Here is a 24,189-nt window from a genome sequence, read left to right as displayed (position 1 = left end):
CTGCACACAACAGTGACACTGCAGACACATGGCAGCTTTGGCTTATGGTGACCTTCCTGCCACCACACCGCTCCGGGAGGACTCCCATCTCTGTGGGGGCATTGGGATGGGTCTCTGACCCCAGAGGCAGCACCTTCAACGCAGGAGGCAGCAGGCTGCGAAGTGCTGAGTTCAGTGGTGAGTCTGCATTTTGCTTGACAGGGGTGGATAGACCCCACCCACAGCAAAACATTTGAGGGATGTGTGCTTAATTAAAAGTCTATCTGAAAAGTTTCAGAGAAAAATTGCATCTCAAGATTCTCTGTGGAAAAGAGCCGTGTATTTTGATCAATTCCAACCACACTATGTATCAGTTATTGCACATAATGGATGCCGTATAGATATAGCAGGGTACAGGTGCACTGTGACAATTGTGGTATTTGATTTTTGGGTTCTAATTCTTTGTACCAGCACTATCTACGTATGTCTACATAGTATCCTTCCCAGAGAGACTTGCCATCTTCTGATTAATAACAGTATCTGTACATTGGAGCAAGTGAGGAGTATTTCACATATAGACAATCTGGTTTTATTGCTTTCATCTTTACAGCCAGGTGTGTGATCTAAACATCCGCCAGGAACTTCAATAATCTTCTGTTTCAAAATATCTTAGAAAATGACTGTTTGGGATGGGCTGATTTATAACATATCCGTGGCACACAAAAACATAAATGGAAGCCTCTGAATCCCTGGGAAATATCCTGTCTGTGTCTGGGAGGGATTTCTGTCCTCCCAAGTGTTTCATGGTGGGCCTGGGGATCTAAGGGATTCTTTGAAGCCAGCAAAGAATTTGCAACCTATAGACAAGGGTTTTTTGGCAGGTGCAATCTGAATCCAGCATCTATTCGACCCAGCTGCAGAGATGTAGCTTGGCTCCCCTGCCCTCGGAGAGGAGAGCTCGCTTTGTGTGCACGTGCTTGAGTCTCTCTCAAAGGTCAGCTTCATTAACCTTGGGGTTATGCTTTGTGTAAATACGCACTTATATCTGATCTGCACAGGAAACGTCATTTTCCTTACGTGTCTCCCATCCAAGTGTTCCCCAGGCCTGAGCCTGCGTGGCTGGTGAGATGTGCTGCGGCGGTGACGCTGCAGCCAGCACAGCTGTCCTGCTCAGGCAGCCCCTGGTGCCCGTGCCCCACGGTTTTGTGCAGCACGCTCTGCAGAGGCGCCTACACGCTCTCCGAGGCGTGCTCCTGTGCGCAGGCAGGTGCTGTGAGCACTGCCCCACGGCGTGTGCTGGTCCCTGCTGCACGGCTTCCTCCGTTCCACACGGGCCGCGGCGCACGGGCAGCAGCGAGCGCTCGGCGAGGCTGTGCGGGCTCCCTCCCCGAGGCGCAGCCTGCACGGCCGAGAGCATCCAGCAAGACGGACAGCAATGAGCTGCGGCACAGAAGGGCTCTGCCTTCCCCCCTCACCGTTTTCCTCTCTGCCTCACTGCAGGGGTGAATTTCACAATTAAGTTGCCACCTCCTGAACAAGTTTATTGCTTCCTGATTTCCTCTGGATCTGATCCTCAGAGAGCCTGAGCACTGAGCTAGCTCCAGCTGCTTTCGACGAGAAAGCAGCAGCAGCCGGAGCAGGCTGCCCCCGAGGCCAGCAGGAATCCGGGATGCTCAGCACTCCATGGGAGCACCCCTTGGTGCGTGGCGCCTGCACACACAGCTGCAGCCCAGGGACACCGCGGCGGGGGCTGAGGCAAAGAAGACATTGGCGCACAAGTGACATTATCTCAATATAATTTCTAAAACTCTATTGAGTGAACAGGTAAAATACCTCTGATCTATTTTTGTTATTTTTGTTACAAAATATTAGCCATTTGGACTCTTTGCTAGGTGTGACCACACCACTTTTCCCAAAGGAAGCTTTTGTTGGTGATATTTACAGCAGGAGACAGGTACAGACAGAGACAGGTGCTTTCAAAAGCCTACGCACAGGTAACACTTCTGTTGTTAGATTTTAAAAAGACACATTCAGATGGGGTCGTGACTAGTGTTGAAGAGCTGGGTGACTTCAAAGCTGCTGTCCCAGGCATGGCTGTGAACGAGAGGGCAGGACAAGGACAGCTCTAGCTCACGAAACACTGCCGGCAGTCCCTGGAGCCTACACTAGCACAGTGAGGCAGCTGGTGGAGTGGGAGACGGGGGGAGCTTGCTCAGCAACTTGCATTTCAAAGCAGAGACTCCGCCAAGCAGCAGCATCCTTGGTTTAGGGCTCAGATTTCTTTTGGAAACCTCAGAAACATGTGCAGGTAGTTGCAGGTTTAGCCTTTGAAGAACATGTAACAAAACTCAAACCCTTATGGCTCAGAGGCCCTCCAATGCTTCCAAATCTCGTGGTACCTTTCACTATGAGTACTGATGAAATTCTGGTTGTGGACCATACCCACACCTTTCATCTACAGGAAGGAGAGAAAACGTGAACAGTGGGATGCTTTGAAAGCCTTGTGGAAGCACGGAGTGTTGCTAACCCAGCGGCCCAGACTATGGCATTACAAACTACTACAGCAGTGGACAAGCACTGCATTCAACCCAGAGTGTTTGCAAGGCTCGATTCTCCTGTCACATTTGCCCATCCCTTTGCTACTGGTGCAAACAGATTAATTACATTGGGCCTGCACCAGCATGAGCAAGCATCAGGATAGAGCCTGGTGTAACACAGCTCAGTCTCTCCTACTGTTCACCAAAGCCACCTTCTCATTTGTCCACTGACTACCTGACACCCACTGCAGAACACTTTTCACTCGGTATCTCTTTTTTCTCTCCCCCCACTCCTTTTTTAGTATAGAAGGGCATGAATTTGGCAGCAAAAAGACACTGGTTCATTTGGGTTGAGTTAATCTTTGCAGCAGCTCCCTGCCTGACTCCTCCACCTGAAAGATTGTGCTAGGTTCATGATCAGAATCACCGCTGTCAAGAGCTGGTGATTTTTCTTTGGGCTGGTCCCTCCAGGTGGGCTGTGGTACACATTTTGTCCTTCATTAGGTTGTCACTGAGATGCTCCTTCTAGCCTGCACCCTGTCAGTGTGTGTGCAAGGGTGTCTGTTCACAGCTGTGCAGCTACACTGAGTCTGTGTGTCTCACTGGCGCGCGTGGGAGGACCGTGGGAGCAGACAATACAATAGATCAGACGAGGTGCAGATATGTTTTAAAGTGCTTTCATCCTTCGAGACCAACCTTCCAAAGAATAAAAAAAAAAAAATCTGTGTTTTGAAGTAAAGTCCGAAGGGGTTGGCTCTGCAGTGGAATTTTGACCAACCTGTTCCATGACAACCTGGAATAGAGTAGTTTTGTGCCTCTCCAGCTAAACCCAACAGAAGATGTGGTAGCCAGCAGGCTAGAAGACAGCAAGGGTTATCTACATTTGCTTCTCTGTCCAAAGCTCAAGGCCAGCAGTAGCCTTTGCAAGGTCAGGGAAACAGAACTAACCTGCTCTGAGAGAATTCTGTGCCTCAGGTACCTCAGCACTTCAGTTCACTCGCTTCTACCCTTCATCCAGCATGGAGAAGGGAGTCTCAAGGCAGTTTCCTTATTCCCTCTTTAAAATCCGTGTAGCTCTCCCAATCAATTATTAAAGCAGCAAACATCTTGTGTAGGAACTTCATAGGCATTGTTATAAATATTTTATCTAAAAAAATTATTTCCTCAAGTATCTTAAGGTTTTTTGCTGTTGTCACTTTGTGTTAAATGTCAAGTAAAATCTAATTTATTTATTTTAACACACACAGAGCTTCATTGGCTCACTGCACTCTGGAAAAAACCCAAACCTAGTACTGCTATTCCTCTCAGAAAGCAAAAGAACTACTGGGAAGGGAGGACAGTGCCAGTGCCTCCTGGACACCCCTTCCACTGCAGCAGAGAGCAAAACCAACAGCAGCCACACACTGCATTGACCAGACAATGGCAGATGCCACACATGCTTTCTCGGGAAGCTATGGGCAGCTCAGATGAGGTTCTGGCTGCTGTGATGAAGCAGGGTGTCACCCTGGAGGGAGTCAGCAGCAGATCAGGCCAGCTGTGCCTCACAGCTGGCTGGGAGGTGAGGGGCTGAGCCCTGGCCAGGGGTGAGGACCTCTCCCAGCATCCAGTTCAGGATGCAGAGCATCCAAACTGCCCTGGGGGGCTGGCTAGGAGTAAGCTTCTCTGGTCTGGAGGGAGACTGGGCTTCTATTCAGGGTTTTCTTACAATCTTTTCTGTCATCTGCTTCTGCATTCTTCCCAGAGGCTATGCTTGGGGGCTCCCAGTCAGTACATTTACTATTGCAGATAAAAGTGGCAGCCTGGTGCCCAGCTAAGCAAACAGCTCAGATCTCTTGGCACAGCTGGGTCCATGGGTCAGGCTCAGACAGAAGAGGACCTGGAGGTGAGCAGGCTCCTGCCCTGGCGGGCTGGCCAAGTGCAGGGACCCTTCACTCCAGCCTCTGTCCGTTTCCCTAACTCCAGCTGGGCTTCTGCCCAGGTCACACAGCTGAACTCTCTCCCCTGAACATTCCAGCACAGCCAGCAGGCATCCAGGGAGCACTGGGCCTGTCCCTGATGCACTGTGGCTTTTGTCACTGGCAATAGCCCTAGAGATGAGCACGCTGGCACAATCCCTAAGGAAATTGCTGTGTGCCTTTTACCCCACAAGGTAAAAAAATAGTTTTCTGCATCTGTCTTCACTGTCTCCCTTTTCCTGACATTTTGCACATCCCCACCAATGGCAACAACCCCTGCCATTCCTCACTCTACCATTACATCATCAGCACCCAGTGCTCATGTCTCAGCCTTGCACAGGAAGGAAGAGCATTTCTGTCTTTCCCTCATAAAATAAAATGAAAATAAAGGCCCTAAAAGGCATTCTGTCCTATTTTAGAATCCTGAAGTTGATCTTCTTAAACCTCGAAGGGAGATAGAATGAAGGAGTGAGACCAAAGCCTTTAAGCTAATTAATACCTTCCCCTTCCTACTGCACAAAGAGATTTTTTTCTAAAAATACATCCACAGCCCGTTTTTAATGCTGTCTTCCTTCACGTCAATGTCCCCAATAAAGCAGAGGAGCTGAGCTGTCATCTCTATCTCAGGATCTGCCCCTCCTCTCACTTTGAAGCTGGGATAGAGAGGGAGAGAGAAGAGGCCTTGGAGTCTGGTATCTGGGCAGCTTTCCTATAGGAAGGGGCTGATGGAGGTAAGAATACAGCCAGGCAAGAGATACAGATGGGACCTCATATGAGTGGTCTCCAAAACACCCTTTCCCTCTAACACAGGTGGAAGAGCTCAAGTGAATGGAACACCCACCCCAGAAGATGAACATAACACTCAGCTTTGCTTTCAGAATACAAAAATGCAGGTGGGCAGGAAACACAAAACCAGCCAGAAGGAGGAAAGCAGAGGTGGGTCTGTTTTAGAGAACATAATCATGTGTGTGTGTGTGTGTGTGTGTGTGTGTGTGAGTGTGTTGAGGTGGGAGGGCACCTCTTGGTGCCATCTCTTTGGAAAAGTACACATCCATTCCAGGAAAATCCCCGGGCTGAATCCCTCTCTTCTGCTCCCTCAGAACTGCTTGGTGTTTCCTTAGTAAGCATGCGCATACGTACGCTACCATACAGGTGTATTTACATGTGGTGAGGTCTGCTAGGTCTCAGCAGAGCTCTCTGGTACAATGCTCCAACATAACAACAGAAAAAGTTTTGGTGTTCAGTGAGGCCATCTTTGTGTTTTAGTGCAGCTCAGGACAGTCTCTCCTCCTCTCAAACTCTCTTCCACTCGTGCACTCCTTTGCTTGGAGCCGGCTGCTGCAAGGAGATAATACTTGGAGAGCGATGAGGAGGAAGCGTGGCAAGTGGGGCAAGTTCTCGCTCCAGCTTAGTAGGCGGCAGCAGTGGTGGCAGGGAGAACTCCACCCCCAGGAGTGCCCCAAAGTCGGCCCTTGGCACGGGTGAGTCCGTTTCTCTCTGAGGCTGGCAAAGTTTCAGGGTGGGTACAAACCTATGGCCAGGTAAATGCAAGGCAGGAAAGGAAGCTGAGGAATAGGAAACGGAAGACACAGTGCCTAGAAAGCAGCAGGTCATCAAGCCTCTCAGGAACAGGGCAGCAAAGTGCTACATGGGGACAGCACAAGCACAGAGGCCAGCTGGGCTGGCAGGTGTGAGGATATGTGAGCATGGAGGTTGGCAGTTTCTATAGATGGCTCCTCACAAATAGCATCATCTTGAGGGGAGACAGGGTAAGAGTTAGGTCAGTTGGCTTTTTTTTTTCTTTTCTTCTTGTTTTACTAAAAAATAAATCACAAACTAGATCTCTGTAGGCAGAAAGGGTCCCTGGGAGGCAGTGGGGACGGGAAGCGGGGAAGTCTGTGCTGTTTTGGTGCTGGTGGTGTGGCTACACGAGGCTGCGTGAGCCACTGGAATACCTGCGCCTCTGAAGCAGGGAGCTGGGGGGGCAATACTGGTGGGGGTGGTTGTAGGGAGGGGGTGGAGGTGGCAGAGGAGGCTGATGGACCAGCTTCATGGGGGTCCCAGGGAGCCCACTGCCCACACCGTGCCAGGGGGTGGAGGTGCAGGAGTCGGAGGTGACGTAGCGTGTCAGAGTCTGGTTGAGGGCCGGCTCCATCCGAGCGAGGCACGGCTTGTCCAAGACAATGACTTTGACAATCTGCTGGCACTGTACAAGTGTCCCCGCTGAGGCGGGGTGCGAGGGCACCAGTGCTGTCTCCAGCCGCTCCCGTGGCATGTTAAGACGCATGCTGGGCTGCATTCCACTCTCGGGCCCCAGGGCAGAGTTGTGCTGGTACGTTTGAAGCCTGTTGTGAATTGACACCTAGTTTAGAAACAGCCAAAGAAGCATTAAATGTTACAAGACTTTTCCCATCTGCTGCTACTGGCTGCCCTGAACCCCCGCCACCGGACAACCTTACATGCATTCAACCCTCCCTCCCTCAAAAAACAAAATAGGTACGGCCCTGGCCGCACAGTCACCCTCAACTGCCCCATTGTCCCCATCTAGCCTAAATGCCCCGTCCTTTCCATCACGTCAAAGGCAGCAGAGCCGGCATTCCCAAATGCAGTGCAACTTTGATTATCCAAACAGCACAGGGAGCACGAATCGACTCTAGGAGTGGTGGTGTCTGTGAATTCTCATGGTAATGAACAGACCTCGAGGTCATGCCTTTGTTCCCACCAGCAAAAAGGAGAGGGGGACCAGACCGAAAGGTTTCAGGTAATCGAGGCTGTAGTTTCAGCAAAATGACAGCAGCTGAGTCTGAGATAGAGAGCGACAGAGAAACTCAAGCCTTTCCCAGCTCCCTGCCTTTCTGAGTAGGAAGGTACTCCACGTGACTGGCTAATCTCTTTACAAAGGAAAAAGCAGAAACCTGACATAGCCTAGCAAAAGGCAGCTCTCTCTGATCCATTTGATGGTTTGTCAGTGAAAGGAAATGATTTTCAAAAAAACAAAAATAAAAGAAACAAAAAATGCCCATCTAGCTCATACAATGATTAAAGAAATTCATGATGAAATGGCAGCAGATTAGATAATCTCAGAGAAATGGAAATGCTCCTCTGCTGGCAGAGTAATACTTGGTCAGCTGAAAGCAGGTAGGGAAGCAGGAGGTCATCAGGGTTTCCACAGTGAGGTGCTGATAATGGAATCAAATAAGGGAGCTCACTGAGACCAGTCTGAAAAGGAGGAGCTGGCCTGGACTGGAGGTTCCTAGCAGGGGAAGCGCAGCAGGGAAATAATGCTTCCCAAATGATGGATGAAGTTATAGTTCCTCCTGGCAAGGACATGGGCTGATGGAGACCCCAAACCAGAGCTATGTTGCTGGCTCAAAACAGAATGTCAGTCAAGTGACAAGCCCTGGGTAGGAAACAAGTGCTCACAGGTTGGCGTGGCACTTCCAGCCAGGCAGGGGCACAGGTGGGACAGTGGGGCTGCCCTGATGGTCTGACAGGGTTTGCAGCAACACCAGCAACTGGAAAGGAGGAGCTGTGGAGTGACCAAGCCTCCCACCATGCTGGAACAAGGATGAGCTGTCTGTCCCTATCCAGGCATGGAGGTTGCTCAGACTCACTGCACAGCAGGATATAATATTGTGTCAATATTTATTTAGGTGGTGGAACATCTCATAGGAAAAACTGGTTGCTGGGCCATGAAGTGCCAATGATATTAGGATACATGGAAGCCATTCTACAGAAGGAAACGCTTCTCCCAACAGGAATAGGAAACTGGCTGGCAGAGGCACCTTTCCCAGGAAGGGGGCATCTGCAGGGAAATAGGGTGCTCTCCAGGGAAAAGAAGCTGCACCCACTCTCCACAGACAATCTGAATTCTTCAAGTAAATACATGCTGATAAGAGGGGAAAGAACTACCCTGGAAAAGGGCAAGTTCAGAAGAATGGAGATATTCCAGACAGAGAGAGAGAGTAGGAAGTAGTAGATAAGATTTTCAGTGTGAAGATTGCATTTTCCTGTTTCCTCACAGGCAGTGGGAATATGGGTGTCTGCGAAGAAACAGGCAACCCACTGGATGCTAGACATTCCTGCAAAGATAGATGTACACAGGACAGCCAAGCTCCCTACCTAGGAAGGTGAAGCTCTAAGGAAATCTGGTGTACAAAGGCCATGCTTAATCCCCTTCAGGGGGATGGAGAGACAGAGCTGCAGAGATTGTGCAGGAAAGCTGGGCTGAGGGGAATTTGCATGTGATGCTGCATGGAGTTAGCATGTCAGGGAAGTCCTTAGTGGGGTTCTCAGTCTCCCCAGAAGCAGTGGGGTGGGTTAGTCTACAGCGTTTGGAGCTTGGTCCATGAAGGATGTTACAGTTATAAAAACGGATTGAAAATGCTTTGAAGTTTAGTTTGGATTTGAAAGTTGTATTACCCGTCCTAGCAGTAACTTTTAATTGTATCTCTGGAAATTGGTAAAATTGTCAGTCTGGCTGGGGAGGCATTGATTAAAACCTGAGAAAAGAAACAACAGAGAATGTGAGAAGAGCTGAAGTGAGGGAGAGTTACTTACCTCAGCTGCTCTGCACTCTACTTACCTCCACTGTGCTGTCCGAGACCTTCTCCCCCAAATCCTTCTTGCCTTTGAAACAAAACAAAAGATCTCACTCATGAGGTCTGCCCCTCTAGTCAAGAGCTGGACCTCATACTGTGGACTGGAGAGTTAAAGGGAGAGGTGCAAGGCCGATCCAGACCCTCTTGCAACTTAATGGGGTAGGTTTTACCAGTTCAGGGAAGAAAAGTGGGCCAGGTTCTTCAGAAGTTACCCATGCTCTACCAGTAACACCTCTTTACCAGATGTTACAGCTACAGACTGGGTAATGAGACTTCAGGGATTTTTCTAGGGTATTTGAAGAATGTATATGCTCTCATATTTCCTCTATTTGGCCAAGGCTAAAGGATACGAAATTGAACACTTCTTTTTGCAGGTTTTCTCACAGGAATCAGTGAGAACACATTTGTAAAGGCAGCACTGCTTGACCAAGAGAAGTTGGGTGTTGGGCGCCCTCTTACCTGTTGGAGAGCCTTGCTTAGACTGCAGTTCCATCTGGGCTCCGTTGGTCCTTAAGGAGAGAGTCTTTGTCCCTTGCTGTTTCTCCAGTTCCCCTGCAAAACAGACACATGGAAATAATTGAGGAGATGGATGGAGGGAAGGTCACCAGCATATTGAAGGGGCAAAATGGGAAGTCAGCAAGGAGAATTAATGCAAGAAAATCACGAGCGTCAAGAAGGGAGAGAGGAACAGCCAAGGAAGAACAGAAACTGCAGAGGATTTGACATGTGGAGAAAGGTATCGCCATACAACGTTCTACGTATGACCTACATTTATACAGGATTGGCTAGTGCTTCACAGATGGGGACCACTGGAGCTGAGCTACTTTGGCTCATTGGTTTGTACATGGAAAGGCCATCAAAGGCTACACGGACATCTTGTCTAACACAGACTGCTCATCCTCTGGACATTCCTGGAGTGAAGGACAACCCTGTTAAAGGTACCAGATCTATCCCAGCTATCTACAGATCATATTTGCATAGTCAAAGGGGTATAGGGCAGAGAAGAATCTTCTGGGTGTGACAGGCTAAGCTTCCCTATTCCAGGCCACTGTATCACACTCCATGTTTCATAAGCATCAGAAGTAGTTAAGTCCTTCCATTTCTCCTGCTGGCCAGTGGCCACAGAGCCCAACAGCTTTTTCATCCTATCAGTGAACCCAGGACAATCCTGTGCAACTTGTGTTGCTCATCCTCTGCCCCTGCTCCTGAAGAACCTTTCCTTTACCCTTTCTCCCTTGTAGTCACATGCAGTGTGATGGCATTGGAGTGTGAATTTATGAGAGACCCTTACATTCAATTCGTATTTGTTCCAGTTCTGTCACTTCTGCTATTGACTCTTTCAGGTCTTCCACAAACTTCTGCATTTCCTCAGCACCCAGAGCACAGAAGTGAAGTACCTGTTTCTTCTCTGAGCCTGAGACTGGAGTCACCAGTGTAATGCCATGGGGGTAATCTGAAAAAAGACGTGTCAACAAAATAAAGAGGTGCTAGGCATTCTTGATGGAGTAGTTGGTTGTTTCGGTACATCTGAAGGACAGAGAGTTTTCAGCATGAGTTCAATGCAACTGCACACCCAGAGTTTGTCACACTGCAAACTGCGGGAGCCTGCAGCACTGCAGCCCTTGAAGAGAGCAGAAGGACCAAGCCGCAGCAGCAAGGCAAGTGTCACCAGCACCACAGTGCTGCCAAAAGCAGGGAACTCTAGCTCTTAGTTACTACTAGTGCAACACCAGCCCTGGGAACCTGAGCACAGAGGCAGGACTGTAAAGCTTGTCTCAATGTGCGGAAGAGTAAACAGTGTTTATGAGGCCAACAACACTTTTTCTCTTGTGAGAGATGCAGCAGGAGAGGTTGTCTTCTGGAGCCAAAGCCAGAACAGCCATTGCATCCACAGTGTCAAGAGTTCTCCCCAGCCTCTCCTTTCATCTGCAGAGAACACAGGAGGAGTGTTGGCCCAGCATGGGTGGGGAGCTCATTGCACTGTGCAGAGAGAATACTAAAGGGAAAGATGCGGGTTTGTAGGTCTCTGCTTAGTACTCTCCACAGGCAAAACACACAGGAATGTAAAGGAAATGACATGCCAAGAGAGGAAAATATAACAGCGAAAGGCCTTACATTTTAAAGATCAGGCTGTGTGCATGGAGGTGGTGATTGGAGATTCAGCCAACAGAATCAGGAGAACACAAGAGTGCAGAGAACTTGCCACACTTTTGACTGGACTTCCTCTAACACTTGCTCTATGGCTGGTGGTTTCAATCAATCCCTTTCTTCCTTTCCTTTCACATTCCTCTAAATTTAATTTCTGTCTTCCCCTTTCCTGCTTTCACTTCTTCCCCATTGCTCCTGCATCTGCCTGCCTTCCGTGGGCAGCCTTCCTTTATCATCCTTTCCCAAGCAAGCCAAGGCCTAACCTGTTATTTTCAGCCAGATCTCAGCTCCCCCTGTTTGCGTGCCAAGCCCTTTTCCCACCCTGTGTCTCTCTCCTCTGTTCAGATCACAAGCTCTTTGGGACATCTGCTTTACTGTCTCTGCAGGGGATACACAACAGGGTGCCTTTGCCAGAAGATCTTTGGGCACTCTCAGGATAGTCACGCTACCCCTAAAAGCTGATTCCAGCTCTGATGGTGGCTCCTGGGCATGCTCAGGTATGAATGACCCTATAGTTCCCACAGGGATGTGGGAGTGTCTTCGTGCTGCAGAGGAGGGTGTTGGGGGAGTGACTCACGCTGCCAATGGAGTAGAGGAGGGATGGAAAACGCTTAGTACAGCCTCAGCGCTGCTACATTTTGCCTGCCTTGCAGCATGTTCTTCATGTGCTCACAAAGCCCCAGGGGCATCAGCCATGCTTGCCGGGGACTGCTGTGCTGCCCCTCTGCCTGTGCCAGCAGGAAGCCTGCCTGTTTCTGGAACTCCTCCACGGCACAACCAGCCCCAATCATGACACATCATGGCTCTATTCCCAGACCATCAAGGTCAGGCTGACTAGGGCTGGCCTCCCGCCATGCTTTGGTGGGTGCTGATCCAAGGGCTCTGCCTCTGCCTTGGGAAGCTCTCAGCACAGCATGGCACTGTGCGGGGAGGGGGCAGCAGCACCTGAGCCTCTGTCAGCATCAAAGGCAGTGTGTTACAGTGGGGATTACTGTAACACGCGTGCCAAACAAGGAGGCCGTGGAAAAGAAATCTATATGGACCGCTTCGTGACAGGTGTTTCAGGGAGATGTTTATTTCCCCTGCAGCCGCCCCGCCGGGCTGTGCCGAGGAGCTGAGGCCGTCCCGGCCCGAGGGCCCTTCCCGCGCAGGGAGCACAGAGCAGCCAATGGGAGCGGGGCTGAGCAGGGGCTGGGAAACCCCGTGCCGCCCTCAGCGCCCCCCGCCCGGGGCTGCGCGGCGGGGAGAGGGACCCCGACAGCAGTGGTGGGGGTTGTGACTTTGGGCGTGAGGGGAGACGGGCTAAAGCTGGCAGCAGCAGTTCTGTCAACAAGATTCTGCACCTAGAGTTGGCTTCTGAGAGCTCTGTAGGATGTATATTGGGATTGATTCCCCCAGTCTTCACCACTGGCGTTGTTCCTGAAACCATGACAAGCCAGATCCTTCAGTGAGGCCCTTCTGCAGGTGCTCAGACCTAGGAGAAGTACCAGGAGCTTCTTGTCATCACACTGTACCTAAAGAGTGATCTCCTTGGCACCAAGCGTCAGTTTTCTCTCCTGCACTTTTAACCGTGGTAGAATCTCTCCTAATGCAAACTCCCACAGCCCCCTCCCTCCTTCCCCTTCTCCCTGCCAAACCCCTGCAGGCAGCCAAGGAGCACTGGACTTACACTCATTCTCAAAGAGATGGAACTGCATCCCTAGCAGGCCGACTGACTTGCAAAATGTGTACGTTGAGGAGCTTTTCTTCTTCGGGCAAAGCTTGAGGATCTGTTGGAGGGAGAGAAGCATTGTTGGTGCTGGCGAACAGTGGGGCAAGAACGATGCAAACTGCTCAAAGCAAAAAAAGCTTTCTGCAAGCTCTGCTAAGTGTACATGGGAGCAGTGTTTGGTGAATGACCTGCTCTTTGCCCAGAGAGCTGCCTGGAATGCTCCACTTGTAACAACACTTCTGGAATCCTGTAGGCATCGCCCTGGGCCCACTCAGCTCTCTCCCAGAGCTGCTGGGTTTTTGATTACAACATTTCTGACTTTGAAAGAGTAATTCTCTTCACCAAGGAACGGATCAAAAGGCAAAGGGAAGCCTGTCATAAATACCTTAGAGCTGAGAGCCAGAGCAGATGTGAATGCTGTGCTGCCCTCACACCTCAGCACTAGATATTATGGATCTGGTTTCTCCCATGGAGTAGAGGGATTGCAAGGAGCAGAGCCTCTCCCCAGGTTCACGACTGCACAAATGGGTGCAGAAGGATAGGTGGGTAAAGCTCTCTTACCCTCTCCTTCTACAAAAGGGTTTGGGTTTAGCCTTGCATCTGCAGGCAGAAACCAGAGTTTCACTTTACCATTAAATTCAGTGAACTTTCATTTTGTTTGGCCTCCTTCCAGCCTCAGTGTAACTCTGCTCTCCTGTACTTGCCTAATGCCATCACTGGGGCAGGACACTTTCAAAAATACTCTACACATTTGGGGGTCTGGTAAGTGCTACCTAGTCTGCTACAGCCTTTTCCACGTTAGAAGGCAGTGATTTTAAGGTGTCTGGCAGGAAAGATTTAAAGTGCATGAGAGGGCTCTGTCTACTATAGTACAAACAGACAAAGAAATGAACCTCCCTTTCATGAAATGAACCTCCCTGCTGGCAAAGGCACGGGAGAGAGCAATGACATTGCTTGGATGGCTGTGGGATGTGACAGTTTGTTTTTTCAAGGGTTACTGGAGTTTTAGATTCAGTAGGTTTTTAACAGTGAAGGATCCAGAGCAGTGTCTTACAATGTTGATGAACTGGGAGCTAGTCTGTCCTTAGAACAGGGGGGAAATGGATGTTAAGGACTGGTTTTAGGTTTCCTTACAGAAACTAGGGTGGGTGTTTTTACTGCAGTGCCTAATTGCCAAAGCACACTCACCACCAGCAGGTCATTGAAGAGGAAAACTTCCCTTTGGTGAGCTGCCTGCTTCTGCACTTTGTTCACATCAGTCACTTCGTACAGGCGGCTGCAGCAGACCAGCCGGCGGTGGGGCACCGACAGGACCTGCAGAGAGCACACAAGGGCATGCAGCAGCTTAAGGAGGGGCCACTCTGGGTCTCCCCCACCCTCAGACTGCACAACCCTGCCCAGGGACACAATTCCACCCTCTCTGCCCGCACAAATCACCTCCTCACCACCACTCCTTACCATCAATTCTCCTGCTGGTGCAGTAACAGAGAAAGCCTTTGTGATCCGGGTAAATCAGAGGGCAGGCTAAAGGCAACCTTCTTGCTCACACAACCTACCTCTGGCTCCCAATCCTTGGGTCACTGCTCATCTGCAGGTTTCCTGGGCTCTGAGAAATCATTCTGCTTTATTTTGGGTACACAGTATGTCTGTTTTTGCATTACAGATTGATTACTGCCAAAGAAGCTGGCTGTGCATTTGGGGATCTCTTAACCCCAGCAATTTTTAGGGACCTCATTAGAGACAGATGGATAAAATTGCTTTCTATCACTTTGCCATTCACTTCCTACACCCTTAAAAGGCCTGAAAGTTTGAAACACTGCAGAGCTATCAGTTGAGCACTGGCAGGCAGGACCTGCAGTAAAATTCTTGGGCAAACAATTACTGCACTAGATACTGTAAACTCTGGCCAAGGAGATCCCTCAAAATTAGAAAAGAATGAGATAGCAGGGAATAAAGAGTTTGGAGAAAAAGGAGTAAATTTATAAAGACAAGCAAGGAAAGTATTACGTAAGAGAAGAAAGGCATAGAGGAAAAATACAGAAAAGAGGGCAGGGAGGGAAGTGGGGGACAGAGGGGCTGAGTGGGTGCCAGCAGGGTTATGGGTGCTCACCGTTTTCATTCCAACTATGGACTTCTCCACTTTGGTGACATAAGTCACGTGGTCCTCATTAGATTTTAGCTCTTTCTGCTGGATCCTCTCATAGATCCCCACCACCAGCTCCCGAGGGATGTCAGCACCATCGTCCACCCCTGCCAAACACAGAAAATGTTGGGCAGGCCAGTCAGAGAGAAAAGAAAAGGGAAGAACCAGTGGTCCCTGGCAGGTCACTACTGCCTCTGCACTGTGCAGTGCTGGGAAGGCTGAAGGGGAACAGCAGTGTTTCACTTTAGGCTGTCTCCTTTCTTTCTCTAATGCATCTAATGCACCAGCAGGAGAGACTGACATCTCTAAGGCCAATGCAGTTGATTTCATCATTCATTATTCCATTGCTCTGCATGGTGGCTCATTTCCATGTGTTCCCTAAGGTTTTATAGCCACAATTTCACATTCATATATCTTGGGCCACTCAGCAACCCCTGCATTGATTTTGTATCATCAGAAGTGCTAGATATGGAGACGGCCTGTGATGGGATTCAGCAGCTCTTCCTGCCAATGCAAGCATCACCTCTCCTTGTCTGCTTGGTAATCGCCACCATTTTCATTCTGTGCTGTCTCCTAGGAGTAATACTTTCCTGCAATTCTGTCTGTGATATCTCTGCCTTGACCCTGCCCCTTTTCTCTTCTACATCTCCTTGGATAATTCTCCAAATTTTGCTGCCTGACCCTTCAGAGACTGGCACAAAATTTTTCTTTCACCCTTCCCTGAACCAAACACTGCAAACCAAGCTGCCAGTCCTTCCTCCAAACTGAATTCCTCCAGTCATTTTATACCGATTTTCTCTGCATTCCCTCCAGCTCCCTGGTCTGAGATGTCCTATCCTGAGTGATGCAGGTGGGGAACTGCTGAGGAATGGAGAGGCATTGAGATGTCCTGGCTCCCTTACCCACATCCTTGCAACTGTATCCTGAATAACATTTCCAACACAGGCTGCTGAAGCTGCTGGCCTGGGCATTGGCCTGCAGGTGAGTCTGGACTGAGCTGTCTCCCCTTGTCTGTGATGGGGCGACACTCACTCACTCTTATGAGTTGTGGTGTGTTGCACACTGGGGGTGAGTGACCTTCATTCTGGTTTAATTCATTGTGGTGTGAACTGACAGATTTTAAGGCAACTCTAAGTATAAGTTAACATAAAAAAAAAACCCCTCTTTTTTTAGTGCTATCAATTGTAGTACTAAAGGGGATGATGGCAGGTAGCAGCCCCATTCAGTATCCATGGAATTAACATGAAAGAGTGCCTCAGTGTCACATTATACCAGTCTGAAGCAGGTGACAAACTGTGGAAGGTGTGGGAGGCTGAGATGACGCTTTCTGTACAGCAATCAGGACAAAGAAAAAAGTCAAAGGAACCCAGAGAAGTACAAAATCTTCAAAAAAGACAGGAATTTACGCTGGGAAAACTTTGAGGGAGCTTTATCTGAATTGCAGATGTGCAGTAAGAGAAACTTGGAAAATGGCCGACCTAGGATGACCTAGGAGTGAATATGGCTGGGAAATTAGACAATAATTTGTCTAGACATGATGTCAAAAAGTCCAAACCATACTCAGCTGCATTACTATATCTGAAAATAAGGACGAGGCAGTAGCTCTGTATATGAGTATGTTGTGACCACATCTGAAAAAGTGCTTTTAACAACCTATTACCGGGATGGAAAGGACCGACCTTGAAAATAGAAGAAAATTGATTTGGGGAACTGATGTATCAGAAATTGCAAAGAGGTAATGTATGCATGAACTCTGTCACACCTACAGTTACTGCAAGTAATTGCAGGCAATTAAGAAGGGGAAGATTTATCCTGAATAGAAGGAAAATGTGTTCATATATTCAAAGCAGCAAGTAGGGCTTGTTTAGCACAATCCAGCAGGGTCTAAGAAGGATGGAGCTGAACAACAGGAAAATGTAATACAATGGACTGTTTCCAAGCAATGAGATATTTTAAAAGATGAAGCCATCTCTCAAAGGAAAATGGTTGGTTTCTGAGAAGGCTGGACAGCTTCCTGCAGAAAACAAAGCTAATTAGAATTTCCCTTCCCCAGCACCCTAGAAGGCACCTCAAAGGGCCTTCCATGTCTGGCGCACAGGCAAGCAGCAGCAGACCTGGAGAAAGGCGGTTCCACTAGGTGTTTCCTGCCTTCATCTAGGCAGAATTTGGAACAGCAAGACGGGGAAAAAAAAAAAAAAAATCAAGGCAGGACCCTCACCTCTCAGATTGCGAATGAAGTCCTCCAGCATCATCTTCCTGTCAGGCTTGATGTTGGGGCTGTACATGTCCGTGTTGAGGAGGATGATTGCAAAGGCCAAGATGAAGATGGTGTCTGGGTTGTGAAACTGCTGGACCACATCTGGGTTACACATGCAGTACCTTTGGCTGCAGCAGGAGGGATGCACCAACATGGAACATTAACATACTTAACACAATTAACAAGGAACATGGGAGCACTCTGCTCCAGCTTGACAATGACTTTATCACAAGTGGATCAAATTCCTCCTTTCACTCCACCTCTCACACAAATGCGAAGGAACTGACTGCTCTTTGAAGGCAAATTTCCCCACCAATGGCTGAAATAGGCCACTGAAACTTCAGCCTTGTCCTCAGGAACCAAAAAAGCAAGTGAGACTGGAGAGGACTACTCAGAGTGCGTCAGTGCACAAGAGTAATACAAGAGGTGTCTGCTCCAGCCTGCCTTGCTAAGCACAAAGCACTCCTCTGGATGCACCAAGGGAGCAACCCAGCCCCCCTGCAAGCCCCTCTGCTGCTCCTCCCGTGGGTCACCAGTGAAGAGGGAATCCCTTGCTGGCAGCCATGTCAGGACTGGCCTCATGCTGGCCCCTTGTACCCTTCATGCCACTGAGCATCTGACAAGGCCACACCTGTGACACAGCAGTGCCACAGAGAACTCCATCCTTCAGGAGCCCCTCCATGATCCCCCTCTTTGGAAGGGAAGTCCCTGGCCCTTCTCTCCATGACTGCTGGCTTTTTGCCCTGGGTGTGTTGTGTTCCCTGCTTCCCTTGGTTGCAGCAGTGGGGCTGCAGGGCTTCTTCTCTTACCTGAAGGACTCCTCTTACCTGAAAGCCTCGATGAGCCGCTCCACCTTCTGCGCCTCCCCCTGCACGCGGATGTGGGCCTGGAATTTCCGCAGGGCTTCATCCAGCTCCATGCCTGAGAAGTCCATCTCGTCCACCACACAGCTGTGAGAGGGGGACACAGCCTTCATCAGAACATCCTCACGTGGGTGACACCAAGCTCCTTCACTGTGGTACCAAGGCCCAGTCCCCAAGGGCAATCCCATGGGAAAGGCCCTGGGACATCACTATGGCTTCCTGGATTCTGCTTACAACGGGCAGTGATTTCACACAAGTGATTCCTGCATTCTACAGCTGGTGAGCAATTCTTTTGCCTTACTATATATTTATATATATGTGTGTGTATGTATACACCATGATATATACGTATCATACCATAGACAGCATATACATTCACATATGCATACACAGAGAAAGTATATATATGTGTATAGATATTATATAGACATCTTTATTGAGACAGATATTTAGACACCTATATCAATATCAGTAAGACCAGAGTCAGCTCAGAGAAAATAGGAAACGGGAGCTGTTGTACAGAAATAACATTGCAACATCACCTGCTCATCTGGTGTCACTTTGCATTTCGATGCGATTCACTGCCCACTGGTAACTCAAGGCCAATTTAGAAGCCCCAAGAAGGGGATGCCACCTCTCTTATTCCCCACTAAAGCATTCTCATCTCATAAAGGCCTTGCTGTTAGTCTCCAGCACCTACCACTACAGTTCTTGCTCTCTGTGTTAGTCAATAATCGACTGATTCTTACTGCATGATATTTCAGTCACTTGTAATGACAACACCTTTCCCATGTGGCTTCAGCACATTTTGTTAGCATATTCCTACCTTTTGTGCTCAGGTCATTACTGCAAGCATTAATCAAAAGACTAGACTCAGAAACCCCTTTTCATAATGTCCCTTAGGCCCAACTTCCCATTTCAGCAGAGTACGTAGGCACTAATGTCTGTATCAGCCAATTTGCTCCCCCATTTATGATTCCTCTGCTAATTTCTCTCTCTTCTACTCTCAACAAAAAATTTCTCATGTCCAATGCTTTGCTGAAGTCTAGAATTATGTTCTGTATGTCCCCCTCTAGAAAACTAGTTATTTTATCAAAGACAGACATTGAATTAATCTACTTTCTGCTGACTTTGGTATGTACAATTTACCTTCCTGCTTGTCATTATTCTTTCCCAAAAATAAATTTTCAAAGCTGAAATTCTGTCTGACAGATGAAGAAAGTCACAGGTGCCAAAATCCCATTTACTTTAAGCCTTCCTTAAATACAAGTTACCAATTTGCTAAAGGGACCACCTTGACATTAGAAGAGTATTAAAAATTCAGGAACTTTGTATTTTCTGCTTCTCTGTACTTTGGATTCTACATCTATCAGCCCCTTAACCCCTTGACTTAATTCTTTGTGTTTGGGTTGCTTTGTCGTGTGGTAAAGGATAAACTGATCCCAAATTTAAGGTTATTAAGGAGGAAATTTTCCCCAAGACAGGTTGTCTGGGACCTTGTGAGGAGTGGTACAGAGAAAAAGGAGGGGGAGGGGATTAGCTTTCTTCTGCATCCTTCTATTTCCTAGGATTATCTGGAAATTTTGCCAAAGAAACCTCTACTAATAAAGGGATGTGCTGTTACCAGTTTCTTCTTCCTTTCTGAGATAAACTGGGGATGTGTTTGTTGGTCTTTTCTAAGTGCTGCAGTTTGCTGTGGGTTATCGGGAAGTGGTTTGTGAACTAAGCTGTTGAGTGCCATGTGCAGCCTTGCTAGAATAAAAATCTGTTGCACAATGCCTCAGATGGGTGAGGGACAGAGTTCAAATGCTCAGAGACGTCTCCTCCACTGCCTTATTGATACAGGAGTTGAGATGTCATCATTTAACTGGGGTGACACCCGCAGAATAACTTACCAAGAGCTCTGACTGAACATAAAGTGCTTTGTATCTTCTGAGGTTAGAGTTGTTACAACCTCAGCTAGGAATTGTGGGCTCTTTCTCTGCACAAAGTCCATATAATCGAAATTCAGGAACAAATAGGGAGCAAGAGAAGAGAATCAAAGGGACTGCTCTCATAGGAAATCTTCCATGAAATATTTTTTTATCTCTCCAAGAGATGGACTGCAGAAACACTTGGCATAAGAAAAACTTCCTCCACTGCCTCTTTCCTTTGTTATTTTTATTTTTCTCATACTTATACTCACTCCCTTGGGTTAACATCAAGGCATTCTGCCTCTTGGAATTCATCTTTGATAGTAAGAACAGTTTTCCTCTTATTAGTCATTATTGTGTTCACAGCTGCAACCACCTCTGCACTTGGGCTTTTGTTATCATTTTTTAATCCTTTCCAGTGTGCAGTGTTTCTCAGCACTGACCTCGGTGATTTTGCTGCTATTGTCTGCTTCCAGACATGTGAACACAGAGTCCTTGCACACCCCAGGGACACCTCTGAGGTCACCCTAGTAACTCAAATCCACCAGCATTAAATCATCTATCTTTTGCTTACTCCTTCCCTCTTTGATCAGTCTTTCCCCCTCCACACAGGCTGCTCTAACACATCCTCCCCTTTCTGTACAAATCTCGAGTAATAAAGTCCATTTCCTTAATACAGAAAGCATCAAGCCTTTATTAGGACAAGTGGGACAGGGCAGCTGTTCATAGCTGTTTTCAAACTCAGGCATTGCTGCATGAGTTATGCTCAGCTTCTTCTATGAGAGTTTCTCTCACAGGCTGACTGATGCAGGCTTACTTTGTAAATTCTAACTCCTGGGAGCCTCTTCCATTTGTCTCGCAGCCCAAAGAACAGTGTCCCCTGTCCTGCTTACTGAGAAAAGTTGACCAGGCAGAAAGGACAGGTTAGGAAGAACGTTTGATTCAAGTGAAGTCAGCCTGTGCTTGGATTTGGTTTATCTGACAAATCCTGTGCCAAAGGCCTGAAGAACAGCTCCTAGAGGAGCCATCAGGCACCAGGCTGCTGTTTCTGCTGCTAGACAGACAGAAAGAAAGGTGGATCAGACTTGTCTGATACTTTTTATGACCAAATTTGACACAGAAAAGTCCATTCAAAGAGCCAAACAGCCTTGTGCTATGGGGCTGCCATGTTCCTGCTCCTCTTCTAGACAGCTGGAAGTTTTGAAGCCTTCCCTGATGTCGGATTCCTGCACAGACACACATTAACTTTCCAAATGCACTCTGGTAACTGTGTCAGACATCCCCTGAAATACAGCACAACTTTTCTTTGAGAAACCAGAGCAAGGAGGTCTTTTCTTTCCAAGGGAGAGATCATGGAAGCGGACAAAAGATATGAGAGCAGCTGGCTCTCTGCCTCCCAGGAATAAACCAACAGCTTATGTGCACAAGCCAAAACCAGTGCTGAGTTCATTTTTCCACAAACAGCTGGACACCTGTGAGATGCCTGTTCCAGGACCATCAGGAGGCTTAAGGGATGATGATGCAGGGACACAGTAATCACCTTATAAAATCTCATGCTTCAACTCCTTCCTGCCCATGAAATTGCAAGAAGCCACACAAATTGAGCTCGCAGTGCACCCAGAGATTCACTTAGCCCACTATCTTCAAGGATATGACTTTGGATGTTTGGATCATATTGTTGAAGTGAGCAGGAAAAGCGCTGGCTCCCTGCCTCATAAACAAGATGGTAGGGTTTGAGGGCTCTCGTGCCACCTGTGTACACGAGGAGTTTGTTCTGCCCTGAGGCACCTCGCAAGTGCAGAGAATTGCACACCAGGTACCAGGACCAAAGAGTGGGCTCCTAGATGGATTATTTTGCTCAGCTGTTATTTCTGTTGTAGCCATGCTGCCTCCCAGGTTACAGGGCAAAGATCCCCCCAAAGTGCATGGACAGAATGGCGGAAGGGCTGTGAGGATTTAGCACAGGGCTAGGCATGGCAAAAAAGCCTGTGGCAAAAGGGTTCAGTGAAGGCAGGAAGCAGCTGTATCATGTGGGGCTGGGATCTGCTCACCCAAGTGTAATGACCTATTTTCCAGCTTTTCCGCTCAGGTGACGGTGCAGCAGGAGCTGGGATGCAACTAAAAGCGTCTGTAATGAACCTGCAGCCTCCACTCAGGGAGGGAGCAAGGGGGGAGGCAGCCAGGTGGAAAGTTTAAAATCACAAGGCACAAAGATATTAATAAAAATCATCCCTTCCCGCAGTCTCCCTAATTCTACAAGCTTTCTGAAGATGAACCAGGATTTGGGTGAATCATAGAAGAGCTCAGCTCCCTGGGAGGAGACTGCCCTGCATGTGCTAACTGAACAGAGAGAAAAGTTAGCAGGTGTGTGTCCCAGTCGTGCCCTCCACACCCTCTTGGGAAAGATAGTCTCTACAACAGAGACCACAGCCCACACCAGTCTTCCCTTTCTGGAGAATGCTACAGGACATGTATTGCCTGTTTTCCCTGGGGCTGTCATGCCTACTCGCCCTCCTGTGGTTGTTGGTAGCTCACATGGCTACTTACTTAGGCTCCTTCCTGAACTTCCCTGGGGACTAGGCACACTCAAGCTTCACCTTCAGCCTGTACAAACCTGGCATGGGAAGGCTGTTCTTACTCACATTTGGTCTGTGCTACAGCCCTGCTTGCAGCAGGAGGTCAGAACACGTTCTTCCCTCTGTCCTGTTTCCATCACATCCTTATCTATTGCTCCTGCTCAAACCCTCCTGTGATGCAAGTCCCTTACTGATCCTCTGTAGCAACCTCAGTGAGAAGGGGAAAGAAAGCTCATTTGGCCTAGCCTGACAAGTCCTTCTGCCTGTCCAAGAGGAACATAACTCTTCTTTGAGAGACACTCCTTTTGCTGGGCTCCCAGCTCTGCACTTACTAAGAGCAGCTTTTCTCTCTCTGACTCTCCATGACAGAAAGAGAAGACAACACAGGCTTGACAGACAGGAGACCTGCTCACCCGCACGGAGAATGTCTCCAGCAGCAACTTCCACACTCTAACACCAACCAGACCCCAACTCAGCACAATGTCTCCTCTGCTGGAATCCCTGCCCATTTCTCCTCTGACAGTAAGTGCACCAGGACAGCCACATCTGCACTTCCAAGTCCCACGAGCCGAACACAAACCATCCAGTACCAGCAGCACAGCTGACTCCATTCATGAAATCACTCACATTATCTTGTTCATGAATGAACTATAAATGGAAGCAATTCCTGAGTCAGGAACAGGAGGGGAAGAATGGACTAAAGTGAAGGAAAGTATGAAGGAAAGAGAACAAAAGCAACAAATAAACACAGAATGAAGAAAGGATGCAAGAACGATGATGTGTCTCATATTAAAACTGTGTTAATGCCTTGGGCCTGACTTTTTCAAAGCAACAAAATTATTTTTCTGCAGTACTTGACAAATAGATTTGATTAAAACTGCTCAGTACCACATAGGTGCTTTAACAGGTTGGGCTACCTCTCTCCAGCTGTATTCCCTGGACTGGAAGACACTGAAACCCTGGGGTAGGTCACCAGTGACTCCTCCTAGCTGGCAGCAGGGCAGGTTGTAGAAGGAGATTCTTGGATCTTACTGTGGGATGCTGATCACAGTGAATGGTTTTCCTGTGGGATGCTTAAAATAGGTTACAGGTGGGATTTATGCCCTGTAACACCAAATGCCTAAAAGCTGTGCGTCCAGCCTAAACTAGCACACTGAGAAAAACAACACTCTGGAGGGCCCTGTGTCTCTCCACTGACAAACGGAATTAATAAATTTCTAGAAGACACTAAACTTGGTGGTGGCCAACAACAGGTGAGATAAATCCTAGTTTTAAAGATTGAAGCCTTTCCTAAAAAAGCTAATTACATACTGCATCTTCCTAAAGAGACAAACTGGAGTGGTTCAGTGTTATCAATGCATGTGTGCCATTTATAGTCAGAAACTGTTGAAAATCTCCTGCTCTCTCTGTTATTCCTTGGGTTAGTATGTCGAACTACTTGTTTGTTATCCAGACATCTTTTTTGAGTTCCAAGAAAATCAGTTAAAGGTTGAAAGATAAGAGCAG

At 48.2% G+C, this 24,189-nt stretch overlaps 1 protein-coding gene and 2 long non-coding RNA genes across 6 annotated transcripts in view; 2 read left to right on the top strand and 1 right to left on the bottom strand.

Annotated features, from left to right (window-relative positions):
• Positions 1 to 545: 545 nt before the first annotated feature.
• IQSEC3 (IQ motif and Sec7 domain ArfGEF 3) overlaps positions 546 to 24,189 on the bottom strand; it is a 99,972-nt gene continuing 76,328 nt past the window's right edge. The window contains exons 6-15 of one of the 4 annotated variants that reach the window (XM_048299979.1): positions 18,159 to 18,281; positions 17,293 to 17,459; positions 15,042 to 15,181; positions 14,120 to 14,245; positions 12,890 to 12,989; positions 10,364 to 10,525; positions 9,532 to 9,624; positions 9,057 to 9,100; positions 8,894 to 8,973; positions 6,732 to 6,816 (exon numbers count right to left, since the gene is read on the bottom strand). In XM_048299979.1, the coding sequence (XP_048155936.1) occupies positions 8,899 to 8,973; positions 9,057 to 9,100; positions 9,532 to 9,624; positions 10,364 to 10,525; positions 12,890 to 12,989; positions 14,120 to 14,245; positions 15,042 to 15,181; positions 17,293 to 17,459; positions 18,159 to 18,281 (1,030 nt within the window). In that variant the 3' untranslated portion in view covers positions 6,732 to 6,816; positions 8,894 to 8,898. Of the gene's footprint in view, positions 6,834 to 8,893; positions 8,974 to 9,056; positions 9,101 to 9,531; positions 9,625 to 10,363; positions 10,526 to 12,889; positions 12,990 to 14,119; positions 14,246 to 15,041; positions 15,182 to 17,292; positions 17,460 to 18,158; positions 18,282 to 24,189 lie in introns of all 4 variants that reach the window. The other 3 variants (XM_048299977.1, XM_048299976.1, XM_048299980.1) reach the window with 3 other exon arrangements.
• On the top strand, positions 9,624 to 10,573 carry LOC125324330. Its single transcript, XR_007202932.1, has 2 exons — positions 9,624 to 10,010; positions 10,416 to 10,573. It is a non-coding gene; the product is annotated as an uncharacterized LOC125324330 (long non-coding RNA).
• On the top strand, positions 13,626 to 23,699 carry LOC125324331. The gene is made up of 4 exons (XR_007202933.1): positions 13,626 to 13,693; positions 15,888 to 16,055; positions 17,128 to 18,473; positions 23,053 to 23,699. It is a non-coding gene; the product is annotated as an uncharacterized LOC125324331 (long non-coding RNA).

This window comes from Corvus hawaiiensis, chromosome 4 (assembly GCF_020740725.1).
Source record: "Corvus hawaiiensis isolate bCorHaw1 chromosome 4, bCorHaw1.pri.cur, whole genome shotgun sequence".
NCBI classification, from domain to species: Eukaryota; Metazoa; Chordata; class Aves; order Passeriformes; family Corvidae; genus Corvus; species Corvus hawaiiensis.
The sequence above is the reverse complement of the archived record's forward strand: the minus strand, read 5'-3'. Positions and strand labels throughout refer to the sequence as shown.